Here is a 26,634-nt window from a genome sequence, read left to right on the forward strand (position 1 = left end):
GCACTTTCATTTTAGTAATTTAGCAAACGCTCTTATAAAAAGCAATTTACAGTAGCGAGTGCATACATTTACATACTTTGCAAATTATATAAAATAGTTGTAAATTCACTGTAGTTACAGAGCATTGGTTAAAACTTTATTACATCAATCCAATTAGTATGATAGATTGAGGTTGTAAAATTACTGTAATTATGTTTGTTTTTTTAACATTGTGAATTGTGCAAGATCGAATCTTCTACTTATGTTGCACATATAATTAATTAATTTGCCAGATAGAGGACAGCATTATAGTTGGGAAGATCAGTTATCTGTCTCCTTTGCTAAATATACTGTAAGTTCAAATGGCAAAATCTCAGGAAAAGGTCACACAAGCTCAGGGCTGCGTACGAAAACAAGCAATAAGCATTCAATTAAACGGAAATGGTGCTGTTCTAAACGACCTGTTTAAAAAAGGTTGTGGGATCAGGTTCAAAATGTACCGCTGTCCTTTAAACAGTAATGTCCGCATCAAGCCACACCCCATCGGGGTGGCATGTAACCTGGCGGGTTACATGAGGAGCATTGTGCAAGTAACCAAAATATTGCTGGATCAAATCCCCAAGCTGACAAAGTCGTTCTGCCCTTGAGCAAGGCAGTTAACCGCCGGGTGCCGATGACGTGGATGTCGATTAATGCAGCCCCCTGCACCTCTCTGATTCAGAGGGGTTGGGTTAAATCCAGAAGACACATTTCAGTTGAATGCATTCAGTTGTACAAATATAATTTAAATTTAAGGGTCTTTGTTGGCATGGGAAACATGTTTACATTGCCAAAGCAAGTGAAATAGATAAACAAAAGTGAAATAAACAAAACATTTAAACAGTAAACATTACACTCAAAACAAATTTTATTGGTCACATACATGGTTAGCAGATGTTAATGTGAGTGTAGCGAAATGCTTGTGCTTCTAGTTCCGACAGTTCAGTAATATCTAACCAGTAGTCTACCTAATACACACAAATCTAAAAGGGATGGAGTAAGAATATGTACATATAAATATATGGATGAGCGATGGCCGTGCGGCATAGGCAAGATGTAATAGATAGTATAAAATACAGTATATACATGTAAGATATGTAAACATTATTAAAGTGGAATTATTTAAAGTGACTAGTGATCCATTTATTACAGTGGCCAATGTTTGTTTCGAGCCTCTCTGTGTTAGTGATGGCTGTTTAACAGCCTGATGGCCTTGAGATGAGACTGTAAAACAGCTTCTTTGGTCCCAGCTTTGACGTCGGGTGCTGTATGTGTCCTGGAGGGCAGGTAGTTTGCCTCCGGTGATGCGTTGTGCAGATCGCACCACCCCTCTGGAGAGCCTTTCGGTTGAGGAGGGTGCAGTTTCTGTACCAGGCTGACAGGATGCTCTCAACTGTGCATATGTAAAAGTTTGTGAGGGTTTTAGGTGACAAGCCACATTTATTCAGCCTCCTGAGGTTGAAGAGGCGCTGCTGCGCTTTATTCACCACACTGTCTGTGTGGGCGGATCAATTCAGTTTGTCGTTGATGTGTACACAGAGGAACTTTAAACTTTCCACCTTCCTCTGCTGTTTCCTGAAGTCTACGATCATCTCCTATGTTTTGTTGATGTTGAGTGTGAAGTTTTTTCCTGACACCACACTCCGAGGGCCCTCACCTCATCCCTGTAGGCCGTCTCGTCATTGTTGGTAATCAAGCCTACAACTGTAGTGTCGTCTGCAAACGTGATGATTGAGTTGGAGGCGTGCATGGCCACGCAGTCATGGGTGAACAGGGAGAACAGGAGAGGGCTCAGAACGCACCCTTGTGGGGCCCCAGTGTTGAGGATCAGCGGGGTGGAGATGTTGTTACCTACCCTCACAACCTGGGGGCGGCCCGTCAGGAAGTCCAGTACCCAGTTGCACAGGGCGGGGTCGAGACCCAGGGTCTCGAGCTTGATGATGAGTTTGGAGGATACTATGATGTTAAATGCTGAGCTGTAGTCGATGAACAGCATTCTCACATAGGTATTCCTCTTGTCCAGATGGGTTAGGGCAGTGTGCAGTGTGGTTGAGATTGCGTCGTCTGTGGACCTATTTGGGCGGTAAGCAAATTGGAGTGGGTCTAGGGTGTCAGGTAGCGTGGAGGTGATATGGTTCTTCACTAGCCTCTCAAAGCACTTCATGATGATGGAAGTGAGTGCTACGTGGCAGTAGTCGTTTAGCTCAATTACCTTAGCTTTCGTGGGAACAGGGACAATGGTGGCCCTCTTGAAGCATGTGGGAACAGCAGACTGGGATAAGGATTGATTGAATATGTCCGTAAACACACCAGCCAGCTGGTCTGCGCATGCTCTGAGGACGCGGCTGGGGATGCCGTCTGGGCCTGCAGCTTTGCGAGGGTTACACGTCTAAATGTTTTACTCAAGTCACGTTTAAATGTTTTACCCAAGTCGGCTGCAGTGAAGGAGAGTCCGCATGTTTTGGTTGCGGGCCGTGTCAGTGGCACTGTATTGTCCTCAAAGCGGGCAAAAAAGTTATTTAGTCTGCCTGGGAGCAAGACATCCTGGTCCGTGACGGGGCTGGTTTTCTTTTTGTAATCCGTGATTGACTGTAGGCCCTGCCACATACCTCTTGTGTCTGAGCCGTTGAATTGTGACTCTACTTTGTCTCTATACTGACGCTTAGCTTGTTTGATTGCCTTGCAAAGGGAATAGCTACACTGTTTGTGTTCGGTCATGTTTCCGGTCACCTTGCCCTGGTTAAAAGCAGTGGTTCGTGCTTTCAGTTTCACATGAATGCTGCCATCAATCCACGGTTTCTGGTTTGGGAATGTTTTAATCGTTGCTATGGGAACGACATCGTCAATGCACTTTCTAATGAACTTGCTCACCGAATCAGCATATTTGTCAATGTTGTTGTTGGAAGCAATGCGGAACATATCCCAATCCACCTGATCGAAGCAGTCTTGAAGCGTGGAGTCAGATTGGTCTTACCAGTGTTGAACAGATCTGAGCACGGGAGCTTCTTGTTTTAGTTTCTGTCTGTAGGCAGGGAGCAACAAAATGGAGTAGTGGTCAGCTTTTCCAAAAGGAGGGCGGGGGAGGGCCTATTATGCGTTGCGGAAGTTAGAATAGCAATGATCCAAAGTTTTACCAGCCCTGGTTGCGCAATCGATATGCTGATATAATTTAGGGAGTCTTGTTTTTCAGATTAGCCCTGTTAAAATCCCCAGCTACAATGAATGCAGCCTCAGGATATGTGGTTTCCAGTTTGCAAAGAGTCAAATACTGTTCGTTCAGGGCCATCGATGTGTCTGCTTGGGGGGGAATATAAGGCTGTGATTATAATCGAAGAGAATTCCCTTGGTAGATAAAACATATTGAAGCATATTGCACCATATCTGATTCATTCCTGTAACATATACTGCAGTGAATTCTAAACAGTAGAGAGGTGTCATTCTTTTTTGGTAATGCTACCTGTTGTTAGTGTTTTTAGGTCATTGTTTTTCGTGTGACAAAGTATTCTTGTTGGGTGACAAACTTTGTCAGTGTTATGGAATAATGAGTTAATCTGAGACATGTATGGAGTGTTTTGGTAGTTTTAGTGAATTTTGGATGTGAAATTAACTGCTGTGCCAAACTGAAAGTTGGTTAGGAGAACTGTGTAAAGAGTTTTGAAAAAGTGACCAAAGTATTGAGAAAGGGGTCGTAAAGATTTTTTTTTACAATGTAATTGAAATGCATTCCAGGTGACTACCTCATGAAGCTGGTTGAGAGAATGGCAAGAATGTGAAAAGCTGTCATCAAGGCAAAGGGTGGCTACTTTGAAGAATCTAAAATCTATTTTGATTTAACACTTTTTTGGTTACTACATGATTCCATATGAGTTTTATTTATTAAATGTTTAACTAGGCACATCAGTTAAGAACAAATATTATTCATAATGACAGCCTACTCCGGCCAAATCCTAACCCGGACGATGCTGGGCCAATTGCGCGCCGCCCTATGGGACTCCCAATCACAGCCTGGAATCAAACCAGGTTCTGTAGTGATGCCTCTAGCACAGAGAATGAGTAATGAGTAGGTGTGTCCAAACTTTTGACTGGCACTGTATATTAGGGCAATTTAAACATGGTTCTGCATACTTTTTTTACAAACTAAAAGTGAACCTGAATAGCTGAAAGAAAAGGAGAATAGAAACTGATAGGGAAAGATAAGGCCTTCCCTACAACACACCATGTGTAAACATCTCAAAAGCACCCATCTCGCTGTATTAACTGCTGTGTTTTTGCTCCAGATCAAAAGGGGACAATGGTTTGGGAATTCACTCGACACACCTCATAATAAACTGTAAATAATACCCTGCTATGGAAACTCACTCCCCAGTGCATTTACTGCATTTGACTGGACAAGATGGCGCCGACAGACACAGTCACCCTGTTTTCTAGCCAAATTTGCATTTCACATTTTTTTATTATTTCTTACATTTGTTCAGAAAGTTTCCAGTATAATTTCATACTGCTGAAAAAAATGTTTGTTTTATCCACTTTGTATATGGGTGCTTACATTTATCCTATTTCACACATGTACAAGTTTGAATTGTTAATGTATTTGTCGCTGTTGATAATAGCTAAGAAACCCTCAGCTATTATCAATGGCAACGCTGAAGCAATTAGGGTTAAGCGCCTTGCTCAAGGGAACAGACAGATTTTTCACCTAGTTAGCTAGGCTACCTGCTACGGTTAGCATATATAGTATTCTAGTCATGGCTCATCCTGTACAACTACTGCCATACACACCTTTTTCTAATCATATGCTGTCCATACATTAGATATACACACAGTGCCTTCAGAAAGTATTCAGACCCCTTGACTTTAAAAAAAAAGTTAGCCTTAACACAAAATAGTTTTTTATTTATTTATTATTTTTTAAATTTCCCCCCTCAATCTACACACAATACACCATAATGACAAAGCAAAAACAGGTTAATCATTTTAGCAAATTTTTTAAAAACAGAAATATTACATTTACAAAAGTATTCAGACCCTTTACTCAGTACTCCGTTGAAGCACCTTTGGCAGCAATTACAGCAATTGAGTCTTCTTGGGTATGACGCTACAAGCTGCGCACACCTGTATTTGGGAATTTCATCCCATTCTTCTCTGCTGATCCTCTCAAGCTCTGTCAGGTTGGATGGGGAGCATGGCTGCACAGCTATTTTCAGGTCTCTCCAGAGATGTTCGATCGTCCGGGCTCTGGCTAGATCACTCAAGGACATTGAGACTTGTACCGAAGCCACTCCTGCATTGTCATGGCTGTGTGCTTAGGGTCGTTGTCATGTTGGAAGGTGAAGCGTCGTACCAGTCTGAGGTCCTGAGTGCTATGGAGCTTGTTTTCATCAAGGATCTCTCTGTAATTTGCTCTGCTCATCTTTCTCTTTATCCTGACTAGTCTCCCAGTCCCTGCCGCTGAAAAACACCTCCCACAGCATGACGCTGCCACCACCATGCTTCACCGTAGAGATTGGTGCCAAGTTTCCTCCAGACATGACTCAAAGAGTTCAAACTTGGTTTCATCAGGACCAGAGAATCTTGTTTCTCATGGTCTGAGAGTCATTAGATGCCTTTTGGCAAACTCCAAGCGGGCTGTCATGTGCCTTTTACTGAGGAGTGGCGTCGTCTGGCCACTCTACCATAAAGGCCTGATTGGTGGAGTGCTGCAGAGATAGGAGAACCTTCCAGAAGGGCAACTATCTCCACAGAGGAACTCCAGAGCTGTCAGTGACCATCAGGTTCTTGGTCACCTCCCTGATCAAGGCCCTTCTCCCCTGCTTGATCAGTTTGGCTGGGCGGACAGCTCTAGGAAGAGTCTTGGTGGTTCCAAACTTCTTCCATTGAAGAATGATGGAGGCCACTGTATTCTTGGAGACCTTCAATGTTGCAGATATTTTTTGGTACCCTTCCCCAGATCTGTGCCTAGACACAATCCTGTCTCTGCACTCTATGGACAATTGCTTTGACCTCATGGCTTGGTTTTTGCTCTGACATGCACTGTCAACTGTGGAACCTTATATAGAAAGGTGTGTGCCTTTCCAAATTATGTCCAATTAATTTACCTCAGGTGGACTCCAATCAAGTTGGAGAAACATCTCAAGGATGATCAATGGAAACCAGATGCACTTGAGCTCAATTTCAAATCTCATCACAAAGGTTGCTTTGTCATGATGTAATATTGTATGTAGACTGATGGAAAAAATGTATTTAATACATTTTGGAATAAGGCTGTAACGTAAGAAAATGAGGTAAAAGTGAAGGGGTCTGAATACTGTATATATATTATATATATGCTCTGGACTCTGGACTCTTATTTATATTGCTCGTTCTGACATTTCTTAATAATTTATTTTATTGTGTGTGTGTGTGTGTGGGGGGGGGGGGGTTGTCTATTGTTATTGCATTTTGTTGCACCTGCGATAACATCTGCAAATCTGTGTGCGCAACCAATAAACTTTGATTTGATAAGAGAAAGATGGAACGTACCATGATGTCATAGGACACCTGATCTGGAAGAGTTTTGAGTCGATCCTCGAGGGTTTCATAGTCACCCTTTACCTTCGCCCTGAAAGTCCAAAGTTTTTTTAATTTCAGTTAAAAAAATGGCACACAAACAAAACATTACACATGCCCTTCCTGATCTACAGGTTATGCCTGAAAGGACACATAGATCTCGTGTTTAGCCTATCTATCTATGTACTATCAAGGATGTAGTGAGTGACTCGTGGTGGAACTAGTAATGTTATCTAGAAGCACAGTAGCACCATAACTCACAAGATGCTGTGTGTATGAGTGGTAGTGGCTGACTCCAATGCCAGGCACTACATGGAATCGCTACACAAACTCACCAGTGCTGGATCTGACCTTCACAGCCTTGCACCACCTGTTGTTAACAGAGTGACAATTATTTAAGTCAAACTTTGCATTTCTATTCTCCCTAAAAAAAACTGACAGAAGAACCCTCTCCATTTTAGTTGTTTACACTTACTCACTGGGGGGAAACAACACAGAAGCAAATTATCGGGAAGTTTAGAGTATTTTGGTTAAACAGCTGTCAAAGATGAATTGTATCGAAATGTAAAAGGATCAAAAGCTTTTCTGAACCCCCCAGTATATACTTACATACACAGGAGCACCAACCTGGGGGCAGGAAGGGGCATCTGCATACTTTGCAATGAATGTCATACCAGGAAGTAGCCTACTACAGTACTACACTTTGGGTAGAAGCATGTCCCAACACATTAGGCCTATGTTTCTATTTGAAAGGCATAAAGTTGCACCCTCCATTGCATACTGCAAGACTCCAATTCTAATGTAACACAACAAGAACATGACTTTGCCAACTGACTAACAGTGGCTCGCTAGCTGGCTCTTTCTTCACTGTTGTCCTGTACTGCATTTGCATTGCCAGTAAATGCCTTTTATTAAACATCATCAGTCATCAATGCCCTACACTTTGGATTGCTATTCGCTTTACATTTAGATAAGATTAAAGTAGTTAGTTATGGATGTTGAATCTAGGTTAATTTTTAATGGGCAGTAGGCCGGCCGCACAAGGAAATGCTTGTGTATTGTTACGTGCATGGTTAATTTGTTTACTTTCCATGCTTTGTTCTTGCTGAAATAGATAAACATGGGTCAATATCAGAGAAATTGACAAACTTGATTATGCATTCTCGATGGTTGTACACAACATGTATTGTCCAGGATCCACGCTGAAATAAACAACAAGCAACATGTGACCGCTACCTCAAGGAAGCTTCTAGAAAAAAAGGCATAAATGAATATGCAACCTGCTGAAAGGGAATACATGTTAGGTCTCATCTCACGAAAATGCAAAACGATTTGCAAAATTCTGTTGTCGACCGCGTGCGTGAATGATCAACACGCACAGCTCACGCTAGCCAGGTAACGTTAGCTACAGTAGCAAGCTAATTCATTGTTTTACCTTTTTATGCTCCACTCGAAGTCTATCAACTCCTTGTGGGACCTCTATAATCATTTTATTTCTCTCAGCCATTTTCCCATGTAATATTTAGATGAAAATGTGACGTTTGTGAATAAAAAACAATGCTCAGGGTTTGTAAGTCCTAAAAAAATGTTTATGAATGCAATTGCAGGTATTCCTGAGAGGCGTTTTCCTATTATTCATCAAAGGGGCAGTGGTAGATATCCAAGATTTCGGGAGTGAAACCATTTCACATTCTCATTTTAGGATTTCAGCATGATCTCCGAAATATCCACGGAATGTAATCCTCAATTGTTCAGCGTCCTCCTCGTCGACCCTGCGCCATGTTCCTCTGCCCGTTTCCCGGTGTACTCTGGGTAAACTGCGCTCAAGCACAACAATGTTGCAAATGCATGAAAAATGATTACATATTGTAAAACTTTGCATTTCACAATAGGCTACAGACACTTTTCCCTTTCTCGCAAAATTGTTAGATTAAACATATTACAAACGGTCTCTTTCCACATTCCGTGAGGTAAATTGACTGTATATATTGTGTGATTGGTTCCAATCCCCCCCTCCCCATTAAATGCCATAATATTTTAAACCCAGAGCGTTAGTTTATATTTGCACTTTCATTTTAGTAATTTAGCAAACGCTCTTATAAAAAGCAATTTACAGTAGCGAGTGCATACATTTACATACTTTGCAAATTATATAAAATAGTTGTAAATTCACTGTAGTTACAGAGCATTGGTTAAAACTTTATTACATCAATCCAATTAGTATGATAGATTGAGGTTGTAAAATTACTGTAATTATGTTTGTTTTTTTAACATTGTGAATTGTGCAAGATCGAATCTTCTACTTATGTTGCACATATAATTAATTAATTTGCCAGATAGAGGACAGCATTATAGTTGGGAAGATCAGTTATCTGTCTCCTTTGCTAAATATACTGTAAGTTCAAATGGCAAAATCTCAGGAAAAGGTCACACAAGCTCAGGGCTGCGTACGAAAACAAGCAATAAGCATTCAATTAAACGGAAATGGTGCTGTTCTAAACGACCTGTTTAAAAAAGGTTGTGGGATCAGGTTCAAAATGTACCGCTGTCCTTTAAACAGTAATGTCCGCATCAAGCCACACCCCATCGGGGTGGCATGTAACCTGGCGGGTTACATGAGGAGCATTGTGCAAGTAACCAAAATATTGCTGGATCAAATCCCCAAGCTGACAAAGTCGTTCTGCCCTTGAGCAAGGCAGTTAACCGCCGGGTGCCGATGACGTGGATGTCGATTAATGCAGCCCCCTGCACCTCTCTGATTCAGAGGGGTTGGGTTAAATCCAGAAGACACATTTCAGTTGAATGCATTCAGTTGTACAAATATAATTTAAATTTAAGGGTCTTTGTTGGCATGGGAAACATGTTTACATTGCCAAAGCAAGTGAAATAGATAAACAAAAGTGAAATAAACAAAACATTTAAACAGTAAACATTACACTCAAAACAAATTTTATTGGTCACATACATGGTTAGCAGATGTTAATGTGAGTGTAGCGAAATGCTTGTGCTTCTAGTTCCGACAGTTCAGTAATATCTAACCAGTAGTCTACCTAATACACACAAATCTAAAAGGGATGGAGTAAGAATATGTACATATAAATATATGGATGAGCGATGGCCGTGCGGCATAGGCAAGATGTAATAGATAGTATAAAATACAGTATATACATGTAAGATATGTAAACATTATTAAAGTGGAATTATTTAAAGTGACTAGTGATCCATTTATTACAGTGGCCAATGTTTGTTTCGAGCCTCTCTGTGTTAGTGATGGCTGTTTAACAGCCTGATGGCCTTGAGATGAGACTGTAAAACAGCTTCTTTGGTCCCAGCTTTGACGTCGGGTGCTGTATGTGTCCTGGAGGGCAGGTAGTTTGCCTCCGGTGATGCGTTGTGCAGATCGCACCACCCCTCTGGAGAGCCTTTCGGTTGAGGAGGGTGCAGTTTCTGTACCAGGCTGACAGGATGCTCTCAACTGTGCATATGTAAAAGTTTGTGAGGGTTTTAGGTGACAAGCCACATTTATTCAGCCTCCTGAGGTTGAAGAGGCGCTGCTGCGCTTTATTCACCACACTGTCTGTGTGGGCGGATCAATTCAGTTTGTCGTTGATGTGTACACAGAGGAACTTTAAACTTTCCACCTTCCTCTGCTGTTTCCTGAAGTCTACGATCATCTCCTATGTTTTGTTGATGTTGAGTGTGAAGTTTTTTCCTGACACCACACTCCGAGGGCCCTCACCTCATCCCTGTAGGCCGTCTCGTCATTGTTGGTAATCAAGCCTACAACTGTAGTGTCGTCTGCAAACGTGATGATTGAGTTGGAGGCGTGCATGGCCACGCAGTCATGGGTGAACAGGGAGAACAGGAGAGGGCTCAGAACGCACCCTTGTGGGGCCCCAGTGTTGAGGATCAGCGGGGTGGAGATGTTGTTACCTACCCTCACAACCTGGGGGCGGCCCGTCAGGAAGTCCAGTACCCAGTTGCACAGGGCGGGGTCGAGACCCAGGGTCTCGAGCTTGATGATGAGTTTGGAGGATACTATGATGTTAAATGCTGAGCTGTAGTCGATGAACAGCATTCTCACATAGGTATTCCTCTTGTCCAGATGGGTTAGGGCAGTGTGCAGTGTGGTTGAGATTGCGTCGTCTGTGGACCTATTTGGGCGGTAAGCAAATTGGAGTGGGTCTAGGGTGTCAGGTAGCGTGGAGGTGATATGGTTCTTCACTAGCCTCTCAAAGCACTTCATGATGATGGAAGTGAGTGCTACGTGGCAGTAGTCGTTTAGCTCAATTACCTTAGCTTTCGTGGGAACAGGGACAATGGTGGCCCTCTTGAAGCATGTGGGAACAGCAGACTGGGATAAGGATTGATTGAATATGTCCGTAAACACACCAGCCAGCTGGTCTGCGCATGCTCTGAGGACGCGGCTGGGGATGCCGTCTGGGCCTGCAGCTTTGCGAGGGTTACACGTCTAAATGTTTTACTCAAGTCACGTTTAAATGTTTTACCCAAGTCGGCTGCAGTGAAGGAGAGTCCGCATGTTTTGGTTGCGGGCCGTGTCAGTGGCACTGTATTGTCCTCAAAGCGGGCAAAAAAGTTATTTAGTCTGCCTGGGAGCAAGACATCCTGGTCCGTGACGGGGCTGGTTTTCTTTTTGTAATCCGTGATTGACTGTAGGCCCTGCCACATACCTCTTGTGTCTGAGCCGTTGAATTGTGACTCTACTTTGTCTCTATACTGACGCTTAGCTTGTTTGATTGCCTTGCAAAGGGAATAGCTACACTGTTTGTGTTCGGTCATGTTTCCGGTCACCTTGCCCTGGTTAAAAGCAGTGGTTCGTGCTTTCAGTTTCACATGAATGCTGCCATCAATCCACGGTTTCTGGTTTGGGAATGTTTTAATCGTTGCTATGGGAACGACATCGTCAATGCACTTTCTAATGAACTTGCTCACCGAATCAGCATATTTGTCAATGTTGTTGTTGGAAGCAATGCGGAACATATCCCAATCCACCTGATCGAAGCAGTCTTGAAGCGTGGAGTCAGATTGGTCTTACCAGTGTTGAACAGATCTGAGCACGGGAGCTTCTTGTTTTAGTTTCTGTCTGTAGGCAGGGAGCAACAAAATGGAGTAGTGGTCAGCTTTTCCAAAAGGAGGGCGGGGGAGGGCCTATTATGCGTTGCGGAAGTTAGAATAGCAATGATCCAAAGTTTTACCAGCCCTGGTTGCGCAATCGATATGCTGATATAATTTAGGGAGTCTTGTTTTTCAGATTAGCCCTGTTAAAATCCCCAGCTACAATGAATGCAGCCTCAGGATATGTGGTTTCCAGTTTGCAAAGAGTCAAATACTGTTCGTTCAGGGCCATCGATGTGTCTGCTTGGGGGGGAATATAAGGCTGTGATTATAATCGAAGAGAATTCCCTTGGTAGATAATGTGGTCGACATTTGATTGTGAGGAATTCTAAGTCAGGTGAACAGAAGGACTTGAGTTCCTGTATGTTGTTGTGATCACACCATGTCTCGTTAATCATAAGGCATACGCCCCGCCCCTCTCCTTACCAGAAAGATGTTTGTTTCTGTCTGCGCGATGCGTGAAGAAACCAGCTGGCAACAAACACACAAACTGGACAGTTCTCAATCTCTTCATTCAAAGACTCAATCATGGACACTTACTGACACTTGTGGCTGCTTTGCGTGATGTATTGTTCTCTACCTTGTTGCCCTGTGTGCTGTTGTGTGTCCAATAATGTTTGTACCCTGTTTTGTGCTGCTGCCATGCTGTGTTACCATGTGTTGCTGCCATGCTGTTGTCTTAGGTCTCTCTTTATGTAGTGTTGTCTCGCTTGTCGTGATGTGTGTTTTGTCCAATATTTTTATAGGCCCCCGTCCCCGCAGGAGGCCTTTTACTTTTTGGTAGGCCGTCATTGTAAATAAGAATTTGTTCATAACTGACTTGCCTAGTTAAATAAAAGGTCAATAATACCAGCAATATTTATCAAATGTATTAGAGATGTATGCTAATTTCATGTGGTAATTAATGATTAACTCATGACTCCCAATATAGGAATGACTAAATATTATTGGAAAAACAGACCATATGAAAAACTATAAACACGTTTCAGACCGCTTCGCTCATCGCCCTCTGTAGTGGCTTTAGATGAAATTAACCAATCCAATGAAGCACTGGGCCAGTGCATTTTGCTTGGCCTGGTGAGTGGAGATTTCAATTAAGGATCAATGGAATAGTCTAAAATTCCGCTCACCCTGGGCACCGGGCCATGCAAAACGACTATGACAAGGCTCAATGGAAATCAAGAATGAGGCTTTAAAACCAATGACAGATATGCACATTGTTAAAAACAAAAATAACAAATTTTGACTGGCATCGAACCTTAAAATAAATCTAGCAAGCATACAGTTTAATAAGGATTTTAGTTCATCAGCAAGGTAGTTTGACTATTAGTTTATATTGCAGTATTTGTATCTTATCACTGTGTAGCTCACATGCAGTGTCAGAGAGCAAATGATACTTGTATCCTCATCATTAGCCCATATCATGAAGTGATACATTGTAACTTGAACTGTAGCAAATAGGAATTAGCATTTATGTTAATTAAAATGTCTAAACCGAAACATGTAGAATACTTACATCTATATTATACTGTAGTACCCTGACAATGCTTATCTATTTATTGTAGCCACATATTTCCTGCTGTTCAAATGTCACTTCTGTTTTTTAAGTCATCATACCCATTTGATTATTGAAGAATGTGGGTCTGAACCCTCAACCTTTGTTCCCCAGAATGTCCCAAAGAAGAAAAGATGTGTTCTGAGTTGTCTAAAACAGCAGATATAGGCCACTGTGATTTTACGAAGGGGCCGTGGCAGCAGGGGGTCTAGCCTTTGCAAGAGGACTGGTTGGAGGCCCCCCCCTTTTGGCATTGCTATTCAAATCAAATGTTATGTCACATGTGCCAAATACAACCGGTGTAGACCTTACCATGAAATGCTTAGTTACAAGCCCTTAACCAACAATGCATTTCTGGAAATAGGCTTAAGAAAAGTTACTAAATAACAAAAAAATGAATGTATAAAAGTAACAATGACGCTATATTCAGGGGGTACCGGTACCGAGTAAATGTGCGGGGGTACTGGTTAGTCGAGGTAATTTGTACATGTAGGTGGGGTAAAGTGACTATGCATAGATAAAAACGTGTAGCAGCACTGTAAAATAAAGGGGGGGGGAGAATAGTCTGACAATTTTTTGGGGCCTTCCTCTGGCACCGCCTAGTATATAGATTGCAGGAAGCTTGGCCCCAGTGATGTACTGGGCCGTATGCACTACCCTCTGTAGCGCCTTATGGTCAGATGCAGAGCATTTGCCATACCAGGCGGTGATGCAACTGGTCAGGATGCTCTTGACAGTACAGCTGTAGAACATTGAGGATCTGGGGACCCATGTCAAATCTTTCCAGTCTCCTGAAGGGGAAACGGCATTGTCGTGCCGTCTTCACGACGGTCTCGGTGTGTTTAAACCATGATAGTTCATTGGCGATGTGGACACAAAGGAATTTGAAACTCAAGTTCACTGGGGATTATCAAAATGAAAAGAATGCTTGTCAGCTCAATGAAAATTCCTTAGTATTGTTAGTAGCCAACTGTGAATAATGCTCCATGTCGAAGGGTGAGATCACTTAGACCATACACTTCAAAATAATCATAAGAATTGTGCACCAACTAACTTCGTAGAGAACAATGGCTTGTGGTCTAACATTTAAAACGGTTGTGTAACTGATGCTTTATTTCAGACATATCTCCCTACCTCTTCCGAATCATCGGTCAGGGGGGTGCTGTCAGTGGCCTACTGGATGACCAGTTTCTGCCGCTGCCTCCAATCATGGAACTGACCCCGGTGCATCGTCAGAAACTCTGATGTCATGGGTGATGTCCAGTTGACCAACATGGCCCAGCTGACTGCCCTGGTCATGGGTAACACCACCCTACAGCAGCAGGTGACTGCTGCCCTCCAGGGTTATGTGAACAAGGGGCACCAGCCAGAGATGCAGTATGTAGACTGACAAGGCCTCTGAGGGGAGTTCAGAGAACACATCTCTTTAGGGTTTTTAAAGGAAATTATGCTGGTATGCCATTTTGAACAATCTCAAATGCAGATTTTCAAATGAAGGACAAGACACTAGTAATAGTGGGGCTGTACACTGAAGGAAGAAAACCTCCATGGTCCATGAGAAGGGAAGGAGACACTGATTGAAAGAACAAGTTCATGAAATTACTGTTATTTCAAGAGGTTTGTCCTTTGTTTGGACTACCCAAATTAAGAATTGTGAAAAGCTATACCTATTTAATTATGTCCTTCTGGAAGTCACTCATACGCTACATCTGTGAAAGCTGCCACTTATCAAGTCAGTTGTTTCTAGACTGGTGTGCTATGCATGTTTAAACATTAAGAATATAGGGGCCTAACCCTTCTTCAGGGTTTGGTTTAAACTGACACCAGTCCTTTTATTGAGTCGGTGCCATAAAGAATGCATTCAACTTACAGTGCCTTGCGAAAGTATTCGGCCCCCTTGAACTTTGCGACCTTTTGCCACATTTCAGGCTTCAAACATAAAGATATAAAACTGTATTTTTTTGTGAAGAATCAACAACAAGTGGGACACAATCATGAAGTGGAACGACATTTATTGGATATTTCAAACTTTTTTAACAAATCAAAAACAGAAAAATTGGGCGTGCAAAATTATTCAGCCCCTTTACTTTCAGTGCAGCAAACTCTCTCCAGAAGTTCAGTGAGGATCTCTGAATGATCCAATGTTGACCTAAATGACTAATGATGATAAATACAATCCACCTGTGTGTAATCAAGTCTCCGTATAAATGCACCTGCACTGTGATAGTCTCAGAGGTCCGTTAAAAGCGCAGAGAGCATCATGAAGAACAAGGAACACACCAGGCAGGTCCGAGATACTGTTGTGAAGAAGTTTAAAGCCAGATTTGGATACAAAAAGATTTCCCAAGCTTTAAACATCCCAAGGAGCACTGTGCAAGCGATAATATTGAAATGGAAGGAGTATCAGACCACTGCAAATCTACCAAGACCTGGCCGTCCCTCTAAACTTTCAGCTCATACAAGGAGAAGACTGATTAGAGATGCAGCCAAGAGGCCCATGATCACTCTGGATGATCTGCAGAGATCTACAGCTGAGGTGGGAGACTCTGTCCATAGGACAACAATCAGTTGTATATTGCACAAATCTGGCCTTTATGGAAGAGTGGCAAGAAGAAAGCCATTTCTTAAAGATATCCATAAAAAGTGTTGTTTAAAGTTTGCCACAAGCCACCTGGGAGACACACCAAACATGTGGAAGAAGGTGCTCTGGTCAGATGAAACTAAAATTGAACTTTTTGGCAACAATGCAAAACGTTATGTTTGGCGTAAAAGCAACACAGCTCATCACCATGAACACACCATCCCCACTGGGAAGATGGTTAAAATTGATGGGAAGATGGATGGAGCCAAATACAGGACCATTCTGGAAGAACCTGATGGAGTCTGCAAAAGACCTGAGACTGGGACGGAGATGTCTTCCAACAAGACAATGATCCAAAACATAAAGCAAAATCTACAATGGAATGGTTAAAAAAATAAACATATCCAGGTGTTAGAATGGCCAAGTCAAAGTCCAGACCTGAATCCAATTGAGAATCTGTGGAAAGAACTGAACTGCTGTTCACAAATGCTCTCCATCCAACCTCACTGAGCTCGAGCTGTTTTGCAAGGAGGAATGGGAAAAAAAATTCAGTCTCTCGATGTGCAAAACTGATAGAGACATACCCCAAGCGACTTACAGCTGTAATCGCAGCAAAAGGTGGCGCTACAAAGTATTAACTTAAGGGGCCTGAATAATTTTGCACGCCCAATTTTTCAGTTTTTGATTTGTTAAAAAAGCTTGAAATATCCAATAAATGTCGTTCCACTTCATGATTGTGTCCCACTTGTTGTTGATTCTTCACAAAAAAATACAGTTTTATATCTTTATGTTTGAAGCCTAAAATGTGGCAAAAGGTCGCAAAGTTCAAGGGGGCTGAATACTTTCGCAAGGCACTGTATCTGTTGACAAACTGACGTTCACACCGATGTATACCAATAGGCCAGTGTATACCCATCTTACCCGTGTTGATGGTAATATCACCACCCCTTGACATGGAGCAATCCAAATGTGAACATTACTGCTGTTTGCTGCCTACAATCTGAAAGGTACATTTTCGACAATTAAAAGGCAACGGGAATGTTTGTGTTGATATGCAGCAGTTAGAATGATGTTCCTCCAGTTCAGTGAGGCAAACCACCCTCATTCCTGACACTATAGCCTACCAAGATATCCTGGAGGCCCTAAAACTCTTCAGGAGAATTCAGAGCATTGCAGACAAAATGTAGAAAGTAACCATTTTTGGCAAGAGATTTAACAGACTACCCAGAGCAGGTAACCTGAGAGCAAAGCGCTGGATCCAATGTTAACTGGTTTTATCTTACCTTTGAACAAATACACAAAAACATGTTTCAGGTTATTTTAAAATGCCCCTTTATTAGTAACCTTTCTTTAACCTAAGTTCTCAGATTTAACCATTTGAAAAAACAAATAAATATACTAGCGAGGGAAGTAATGGAGCGCAAACATTATCCCACAACAACGGTGTCGTCGTCTGGGAATTCGTAATAGGGCACCTCTAGGTTGAGAGGTGCGGGTCCCTTCCGAATTCTCCCCGAGGCGTCGTAGTGGGAGCCGTGGCAGGGACAGTAGTATCCTCCGTAGTCTCCGGCATTGGCGATGGGCACACAGCCCAGGTGGGTGCAGACACCGATCACGATGATCCACTTCGGGTTGGCTACGCGGTCCTTGTCGTGTTGGGGGTCACGTAGCATGGCCATATCCACAGCTTCCTCGGTGGCGATCTCCTTCTCAGTTCGGTGGCGGATGAAGAGAGGCTTGCCCCTCCACTTGAAGGTCATGTTCTTGCCCTCTGGGATCTCTCCCAGCTTCACCTCAATCTTGGACATGGCCAGCACGTCGGCTGAGGCGCTCATAGAGGAGATGAACTGGGTGGCCACCGTCTTGGCTGTGTAGACGCCCACCACAGCTGTGGCCCCAGTGACCAGGTAGGAGAAGGTCTTCCTGGACTCGCTGCTCTCCTGGGAGGACTTCTTGGGGTCCAGCAACTCAGGACGACGGTAGTCAGAGAAGTCTGGGACCTTGATGTCTGTGTGGGCCATGCGAATTCCACCAGGGGCTACATATGAGAAATATAATATGCAAAATTATGTTCACACTTAATATATTTCACGTTATTAGACAGGTTCTTTATACATAAAAGAGTGATGACAATCAAAGCTGTGTGACTTGAGATCATGCAGACAGTGTAGCCAACAGAGCCGACCCGCTTGCTTTACAGCTGCACTAGGGTCGCACAGACTTCCTATGTAGATTAAGACACCCCAGAGCCGGCACGAGATATGGCTCAGAAAACATTACCCAATCCAGGGATGACAAAGAAAGTGTACTTCAAAATTGCCCCAACTGTTACACCAAGGGATTGAACAACCGTTTCAAGAAACTGCCATTTTCATCCTCTTGCTAGCCAACTTATTTTTCTTCTAGGATATCATGGCAGTCCGCAAACAATTTAAGTGCATGCAGCCAACTAGTGTGCTGGAATGTACAATCAATCATGATCTTCCCAATTCTGAATTAACATGAAAATAAAACTAAATCCCTACTAACTTCTGTCATCCTCCCACTTTATCATGCTGAAACACTCCACCTTTAATGGTTGCAGAACAATCCTAACAGTAATATCCGTTAGCCCCAATCTCTTTTTCCATCTCCACAACCTTCAACCTGGCATTTCTGCTTTCCACAACCGGAGTCATATTGATAACCTTACCAATAAAAGCTATGATGTCAACTTTATCAAAGTGCCCTTTGACACCGCACATTCATGAGTGGAATATTTCATGAGCGCAACCTCCAAACCACGCCAGGACCAGCAGAAACACCAGCCCCGACATTAGGTCTACTTACTAAAGGAACAGCTATGGAAGCTTCATCATGCCAGTGTAGTTCCACCAATCTGTTTTACAGCCTCTGCATACAATACATTATGACTTGCTCTATATCTCGGAGCCTCTCTAGCCTGTCTCTGCACCTGGCGTCAACTAAATGCTGCACTACGCCCCCCCCCCCCCCCCCAATTAGAACACAACCTTCACATTGCTCCCACATTCTTCTTAACCATGGTCCCCTCCACACTTGGCACATCTTTTCCTTCCTTTACATTGAACAGCTCCATGTACCATTATTTGACATTTAAAACACTGCAATGGGATAAATCCTGACATTGAAACTGAGGAATTATATCTGTACTTTCCCAGGCAAAACCTCCTCAAACCTCTGTAGCACTGATAGGCTTTCACACCTGACCTTGCCCACTGATCAACATTTTGGCCTCAATCACTCTCTCCCTTGACATTTTATTTAATATCGTCTACAGACATATTGGGAGCCCAGTGAGGACTCCCCTCAATCTAGCATAAACACCAGGGACATGGTTTTTAATCTTCTTCCCATTAAGCACATCCATTTTTATAATCTCTTGCTGACCCTGGCTACCACAATATCCAATGAACCAAGCTAATTTCCTCTACCTCTTTCGCTACAGCATTTCGCACTGCTTTGCTTTATCTCGGCCAGGTCGCAGTTGTAAGTAAGAACAAGATCTCAACTAGCTTAACGTTACCTGGTTAAATAAAATATGAAATAAAAAATAAAATAAAAGTGAGTCGAATAGGGTGTGAGTGAGGTGGTCTCAAACATTCACCACATCATTACACTTGCTTCCTACCATGGCCTTCTTCACTAGATGCTCCACTGCTTTCGGTATCATGAGCTCTTCTTCCTATGTCTTGCCACTACAGACCATTCCGGTCCTTGACCCTCATCCTCCGGAATTTCCGGACCTTGCAGAAGCCACAGCAGCCTTTACGGAGACACGTCACGTTGAACAACAAAGGAGCGGATTGGCGGACACTGCCATTCCAAAATGGCTACTGTTGTTTCTGCTTCATAGCATGAAGACAAAAATTACAGTTAAGTTTTTTTTTGCTCGGTGTATCAGTTGGGATAATTCTGAGAGAAACATCATCCCTGAATTTAGGTACATTTTCTGAGCCATAGCTCCCGTCGCCACCGCGGTGTCTTAATCTACACAGGAAGTCTATTACCCCTAGACTCAGGCGGTCGGCTCTGCTGCCTCTTAGACAGTGCAACGTTTGATATGTAGAATGTAGCTGATTTTACGAGGAGTTTGTATTCATATGTAATAGTTAAGCTTCTTATACAGGATGTTGACAAGTCCACTCAGGGCGCCATGTCTTGGTCACAACATGAAGTTCACAAGACGAACCATATCAACCTAAACTAAAGCCAAGGAACAAAGTACCAAAAGGTCTGGTTGAGACAACCCCCCCCAAAAAATGTAATCACTGACATTGAGGCGGGTTAAAAAAAAAAAAAAACACAATATACATTGCCCAAGATCAGCAGTTAGCAAGCTAGTTTTCTGAATGCGACCTTACCACTAACGCAAGCTGAAATAGCGGGCGTCTTCTGTGAGCTGGATTTCAGCAGTGAATCTCCCTTCACCGCTCCAGGGAGCAGTGCTTTGAGGGATCCATTCACAGCTACATTGGTCGCCTGCAAGTACGGGAACAAAGCCCCAGAACGAGCGGCTAAGGACAGCATCTTTATCCGAACCAGTAATTTAACTCGGTTGAGGGACACACCGACCTTTGAAAAGACCCGTGAGTTCCTCCATTTATTGGCAGGTCGATCGGCCTGCGTAAAATCCTGACGTATATTTTAGGATACTGTTAGCAATTTATTTAGTATTTAGCTACCATTATGCCTCAATAGTCGCATTAATTATCAAAATATAAAATAGGTGACTTATTTCGTAATAAAAAGATGCTTCACGTAGATTAATTCCAAAAAGTTTCACATTTTTCTCCGGCAATTCTTATGCCAGCATTTGAGCTGGGTCCTTGAACTGTAAACAGTCGCTTTATGAATGTTTCCACTAGCTAGATACTACAGCCACAAAGTATCGTATGGCTATATCGCAGATACAGTAGTTAGTTCATCTTTGGCTATATCGTAACAAATCCTTTAAACAAAAATGTGCTTTTTTGGTCTTGTTATTTAAGGTTAGCCATAAGGTTAGCACTGTGGTTAGGTTTATCACATTTAAGAGGATAAATTGTATAAATAGGCGGGATTTATGCTTTTTTTTTAGGGGGTGGATCAGCTTTAAATTGCGGATATATGTTTGCGGTCTTTGTTTTTTTTGTCCATTAAAATAATATAAAATGGATCAGAAATACAGTGTTGACATTGTTAATGTTGTAAATGACTAGTGTAGCTGGAAACGGGTAGATTTTTTAAATGGAATATCTACATAGGCTTACAGAGGTCCATTATCAGCAACCATCACTCCTGTGTTCCAATGGCACGGTGTGTTAGCTCATCCAAGTTTATAATTTAAAAAGGCTAATTGATCATTAGAAAACCCTTTTGCAATTATGCCGAAAGCTGAAAACTGTTGTCGTGATTAAAGAAGCAATAAAACTGGCCTTCTTTAGACTAGTTGAGTATGTGGAGCATCAGCACTTGTGGGTCGATTACAGGCTCAAAATGGCCAGAAACAAAGACCTTCCTTCTGAAACTCTGCAGTCTATTCTTGTTCTGATATGTGAAGGCTATTCCATGTGAGAAATTGCCAAGAAACACAAGATCTCGTACAACGCTGTATACTACTCCCTTTACAGAACAGCGCAAACTGGCTCTAACCAGAATAGAAAGAGGAGTGCGAGGCGCCGGTGCACAACTGAGCAAAAAGACAAGTACATTAGTGTTTCTCAAATTAGACAGACGCCTCACAAGTCCTCGACTGGCAGCTTCATTAAATAGTACCCGCAAAACACCAGCCTCAACATCAACAGTTAAGAAGCGACTCCGGGATGCTGGCCTTCTAGGCAGAGTTCCTCTGTACAGTGTCTGTGTTCTTTTGCCCATTTTTTATTTTTATTGGCCAGTCTGAGATATGACTTTTTCTTTGCAACTCTGCCTAGAAGGCCAGTATCCCAGAGTCACCTCTTCACTGTTGCAATTCTTAAGCCATTCCTGGACCTGTGACCAAAAACGAGCGACATATGGACAGTCCCAAAATAAATTATTTAATGACTCTGCCTCCTCGCAGCAAAATCTGCGATTGACTGTCATTTCTCTTTGCTTATTTGAGCTTATTCTTGCCATAATATGGACTTGGTATGTAACCAAAAAGGGCTATCTTCTGTATACCACCCCTACCTTGTCACAACACAACTGGTTTGGCTCAAACACATTTAAGAAGGAAAGAAGTTCCACAAATTAACTTTTAACAAGGCACACCTGTTAAATTAAATCCATTACATGTGACCTCATGAAGCTGTTTGAGAGAATGCCAAGAGTGTGCAAAGCTGTCAAGGCAAGGAGTGGCTACTTTGAAGAACCTCAAATGTAAAATATATTTTAATTTAACACTTTTTTTTGCTTAATACATGATTCAATTAGTGTTATTTCATAGCTTTGATGTCTTCACCATTATTCTACAATGTAGAAAATAGTAAAAAATAAATTAAAAAAACATTGAATGGGTAGGTGTGTCCAAACTTTTGACTGGTACTGTATATCAAATTATAAAAACAACACGTGAATACCTGGAGATGGTTTTGGACAGGTCATGTGAATTGGCTACTGAAGGCCAAAAGCTAGCTAGCTCTAATATTGTTATTGTTCTGTTGTTTTGGTGATTACAGGTGATGGTGTTGTGGCTCCATACAATGGGGATGAGGAGTGGAACCCTTGGGAGGCTGAGCAGGCTGATGATATCTCTGCTCTTCTCAATTGGAGGGAGGCTTTCAGACAATATACCAGGAGCTCATTGACAAGAACAGGCCCAAGAGATACAAAGTTCAAATCAGGGGGAAAGCTGCCATAGGTAAGCCATGCCTTTTTAGTGATGCTCTGTGACAAGTTGTCCAGTATTGCTTGATATCTCCTCTTACAGTAACAGTTAAGCTACATGATGGTGTAAAACACAAATTATTATGGACATTGTCACACCGAAGTAACTCCTCTCTTCTTTCAAGACTTTACCTTTGGGAACATATTTTAAAAGGGCCCGTCAACCCCACCAACATACTGTAACAAGCATAGTGGAGAGAGGGGGAGATAGATTTCACGTAAGGCATCACAAATTAGACTTATGTCATAATAAAAGATACATATGATCTTGCTGATGTCAGTTATTCTGCCCCCCCACCCTTTCTCTATCTTATCTCTTTCTCTCCCTTTTTCTTTTTTTTGTCTATAGTTTCTACACAGGCCCAGCGGTGATCCAGGGCCACGTTCCTTTGGACACAGACAGTGTGGTTCTGGTGCTGAATGGCCAGGAGCAACAGAAGATCCCCTGCGCTACCCGGTGGTTGCAGCACATCCAGACCCTCATGTGGGTTGATGCTGTAAACTGTTTAGCTGTGGTACTGCTAGGCAGCAAGCGCTGCACAAAGGACTGGATCAACATCTACCTGAGGAGGCATGGGGTCTTCGTGGACCTGCTCTTCCTGGTCTATGGAAGCCCCTGGGTCAATGACAAGGATGTCTTCCAGTGGCCCGTTGGAGTAGCCACGTATGTCTTCTTTTATGGGATCTGGGGCCATGTAACAAGGTTTTAGAGTATGAGTGCTGATCTGATCTATAATTATATGGACGGGGGAACTGATTAGCACTTTGAATATGGACCCAGATTTATTTTCTCATGATCTTAGAGTTCCTCTCTTCTTGTTTGTCTTTTACCCTCACCATACACCTTTTATTTAGCTCATGTTTCCATTTCAGTACACCATACCTATCCATTGTACCAGAAAAAAAAGCGTTATTTGACTGTGGATTTCTATGTCTCTCTCTTTTCAGATACTTTATTTATTAATTTTTTTATTTCACCTTTATTTAACCAGGTAGGCTAGTTGAGAACAAGTTCTAATTTGCAACTGCGACCTGGCCAAGATAAAGCATAGCAGTGTGAACAGACAACACAGAGTTACACATGGAGTAAACAATTAACAAGTCAATAACACAGTAGAGAAAAAAAAGGGGGAGTCTATATACAATGTGTGCAAAAGGCATGAGGAGGTAGGCGAATAATTACAATTTTGCAGATTAACACTGGAGTGATAAATGATCAGGTGGTCATGTACAGGTCATGTAGAGATATTGGTGTGCAAAAGAGCAGAAAAGTAAATAAATAAAAACAGTATGGGAATGAGGTAGGTGAAAATGGGTGGGCTATTTACCAATAGACTATGTACAGCTGCAGCGATCGGTTAGCTGCTCAGATAGCTGATGTTTGAAGTTGGTGAGGGAGATAAAAGTCTCCAACTTCAGCGATTTTTGCAGTTCGTTCCAGTCACAGGCAGCAGAGTACTGGAACGAAAGGCGGCCAAATGAGGTGTTGGCTTTAGGGATGATCAGTGAGATACACCTGCTGGAGCGAGTGCTACGGATGGGTGTTGCCATCGTGACCAGTGAACTGAGATAAGGCGGAGCTTTACCTTGCAAGGACTTGTAGATGACCTGGAGCCAGTGGGTCTGGCGACGAATATGTAGCGAGGGCCAGCCGACTAGAGCATACAAGTCGCAGTGGTGGGTGGTATACGGTGCTTTAGTGACAAAACGGATGGCACTGTGATAGACTGCATCCAGTTTGCTGAGTAGAGTGTTGGAAGCCATTGTGTAGATGACATCGACGAAGTCGAGGATCGGTAGGATAGTCAGTTTTACTAGGGTAAGCTTGGCGGCGTGAGTGAAGGAGGCTTTGTTGCGGAATAGAAAGCCGACTCTTGATTTGATTTTCGATTGGAGATGTTTGATAAGAGTCTGGAAGGAGAGTTTGCAGTCTAGCCAGACACCTAGGTACTTATAGATGTCCACATATTCAAGGTCGGAACCATCCAGGGTGGTGATGCTAGTTGGGCATGCGGGTGCAGGCAGCGATCGGTTGAAAAGCATGCATTTGGTTTTACTAGCGTTTAAGAGCAGTTGGAGGCCGCGGAAGGAGTGTTGTATGGCATTGAAGCTCGTTTGGAGGTTAGATAGCACAGTGTCCAATGACGGGCCGAAAGTATATAGAATGGTGTTGTCTGCGTAGAGGTGGATCAGGGAATCGCCCGCAGCAAGAGCAACATCATTGATATATACAGAGAAAAGAGTCGGCCCGAGAATTGAACCCTGTGGCACCCCCATAGAGACTGCCAGAGGATCGGACAGCATGCCCTCCGATTTGACACACTGAACTCTGTCTGCAAGGATACAGGCAGTTTCCTGTAGTCACGGCAAACTCCCAGATGGTGAACTCCACCAGGCCCTTCCTCTGTAACTTTTTGGGTACCGTTTACAAGAACTCCTCGAGGGAAACACTAATGGGGATCTAGAAAAAAAACAGGACTGGACAAATAGTGCATCATTACTGCCTGAGAGAAGTATGTCGCTATTGCTGTCGCGCACCGTCTGTTTCAGTTCACGGTAATGGTTTTCAGTCCAATTTTTGCATCCTGGCTCACTTCACTGGAAATACTCTTGTTGTTAGGCCTTGTTTACCAATAAAATACCAACTCTGACATTCTCAAATAAAGTTAAACTCTTATGATCTTTGTGTTAGCAGTTGATGTTGTTCTTTAATTACACAGACTACAAAGCAAATCAGGTGTATGAAAATAGGTTTATTCAAAGAGGATAAATCATAGATGTTATGCTGAGAGGTATATGGTAGATTGTCATGCTCCCCTGTCCTCAGTGGTTCTCTCCAGTGAACAAAGTGACAGGATGTAGTTTATAACCTAGCCCTAGCCTGTGGTTGACCAATTACAATTCCTTGCAATAAAACTGGGCCAATGGCCAAATAACAAGTATCCTATTTCAGGCTCACTGTATAGACACATTTCTCCCACATCTCTGACCAATTGCTTATTAATCCCCTATTACAGAAAAAACACTTTCCATTGATCGTTAGTACTCTATTGACTTCTCGTTTAAATATGTAATACATTAAATTAACCCTCTGCTCACTATCCCTTACAGTCATTCCTCCTCCTCTCCTGCATCAGGTGGCTTCCTCAGGAGACAGCAAAGAGTCTGAGACGGTACCAGACAGCCCTGGCCCAAAGCGAGCTCACCCTCTGCTCCGTGGAAATCTACATGGAGTGCTACCGCATCTACGAGGCTGTGCCTATGGTTCGGTGCCCGTGGTGGAGGACATTGTGACTCCAGGTGGGTGCTCTGCTGCACACAGCTCCCCACTGCGTCTCCTCAAAGCTGCAGGAGCCCTCTTCATCTTTCTCAAGGACTGTAAGGAGCTGCCAGGCCTCCTGGAGAAGGAGAAGGGGATGAGCCAGGAGGAGAGGACTGAGAGGAGGAGGAGACTGCTGGAGTGGTATAGCAGTTTCCACCTGCAGATGAAGGACAGGTTCACCGAGGTCTTAGAGGTCAACCGCAATGCTCTCCGGAGGGTGATGCGGTCTGCACAACGCATCACCAGGGGCAAACTACCTGCCGTCCAGGACACCTACAGCACCCGATGTCAGGGGAAGGCCAAAAAGATCATCAAGGACAACAACCACCCGAGCCACTGCCTGTTCACCCAGCTACCATCCAGAAGGTGAGGTCATTTCAGGTGTATCAAAGCTGGGAGCATGAGACTGAAAAACAGCTTCTGTCTCAAGGCCATCAGACTGCTAAACAGCAATCATTATCTCATAGTGGCTGCTGCCTACAGAGACTCACTAGTCACTTTAAACAATGGCACTTTAATAATGTTTACATATCTTACATTACTCATCTCATATGTATATACTGTATCTTATACCATCTATTGCATCTTGCCTATGCCGCTTGGCCATCG

The 26,634-nt window shown here is 42.9% G+C and overlaps 1 protein-coding gene, 1 long non-coding RNA gene and 1 pseudogene across 2 annotated transcripts; 1 reads left to right on the plus strand and 2 right to left on the minus strand.

The window, feature by feature from the left end:
• Nucleotides 1–6,443: 6,443 nt before the first annotated feature.
• On the minus strand, nucleotides 6,444–8,537 carry LOC118942895. Its single transcript, XR_005038542.1, has 3 exons — nucleotides 8,000–8,537; nucleotides 6,900–6,934; nucleotides 6,444–6,616 (listed from the first exon to the last, which is right to left on the minus strand). It is a non-coding gene; the product is annotated as an uncharacterized LOC118942895 (long non-coding RNA).
• Nucleotides 8,538–17,144: 8,607 nt separating this feature from the next.
• On the minus strand, nucleotides 17,145–20,638 carry LOC110497954 (cytochrome b-c1 complex subunit Rieske, mitochondrial). The gene is made up of 2 exons (XM_021574443.2): nucleotides 20,219–20,638; nucleotides 17,145–17,874 (listed from the first exon to the last, which is right to left on the minus strand). Exons 1-2 carry the CDS (start codon nucleotides 20,382–20,384, stop codon nucleotides 17,264–17,266), a joined length of 777 nt encoding a protein of 258 aa, XP_021430118.1. The 5' UTR covers nucleotides 20,385–20,638; the 3' UTR covers nucleotides 17,145–17,263.
• A 1,501-nt stretch (nucleotides 20,639–22,139) lies between these two features.
• Nucleotides 22,140–26,629, plus strand: LOC110497962 (annotated as a pseudogene).
• Nucleotides 26,630–26,634: the final 5 nt, after the last annotated feature.

The sequence above is a fragment of the Oncorhynchus mykiss genome, chromosome 2 (genome assembly GCF_013265735.2).
Source record: "Oncorhynchus mykiss isolate Arlee chromosome 2, USDA_OmykA_1.1, whole genome shotgun sequence".
NCBI lineage: Eukaryota > Metazoa > Chordata > Actinopteri > Salmoniformes > Salmonidae > Oncorhynchus > Oncorhynchus mykiss.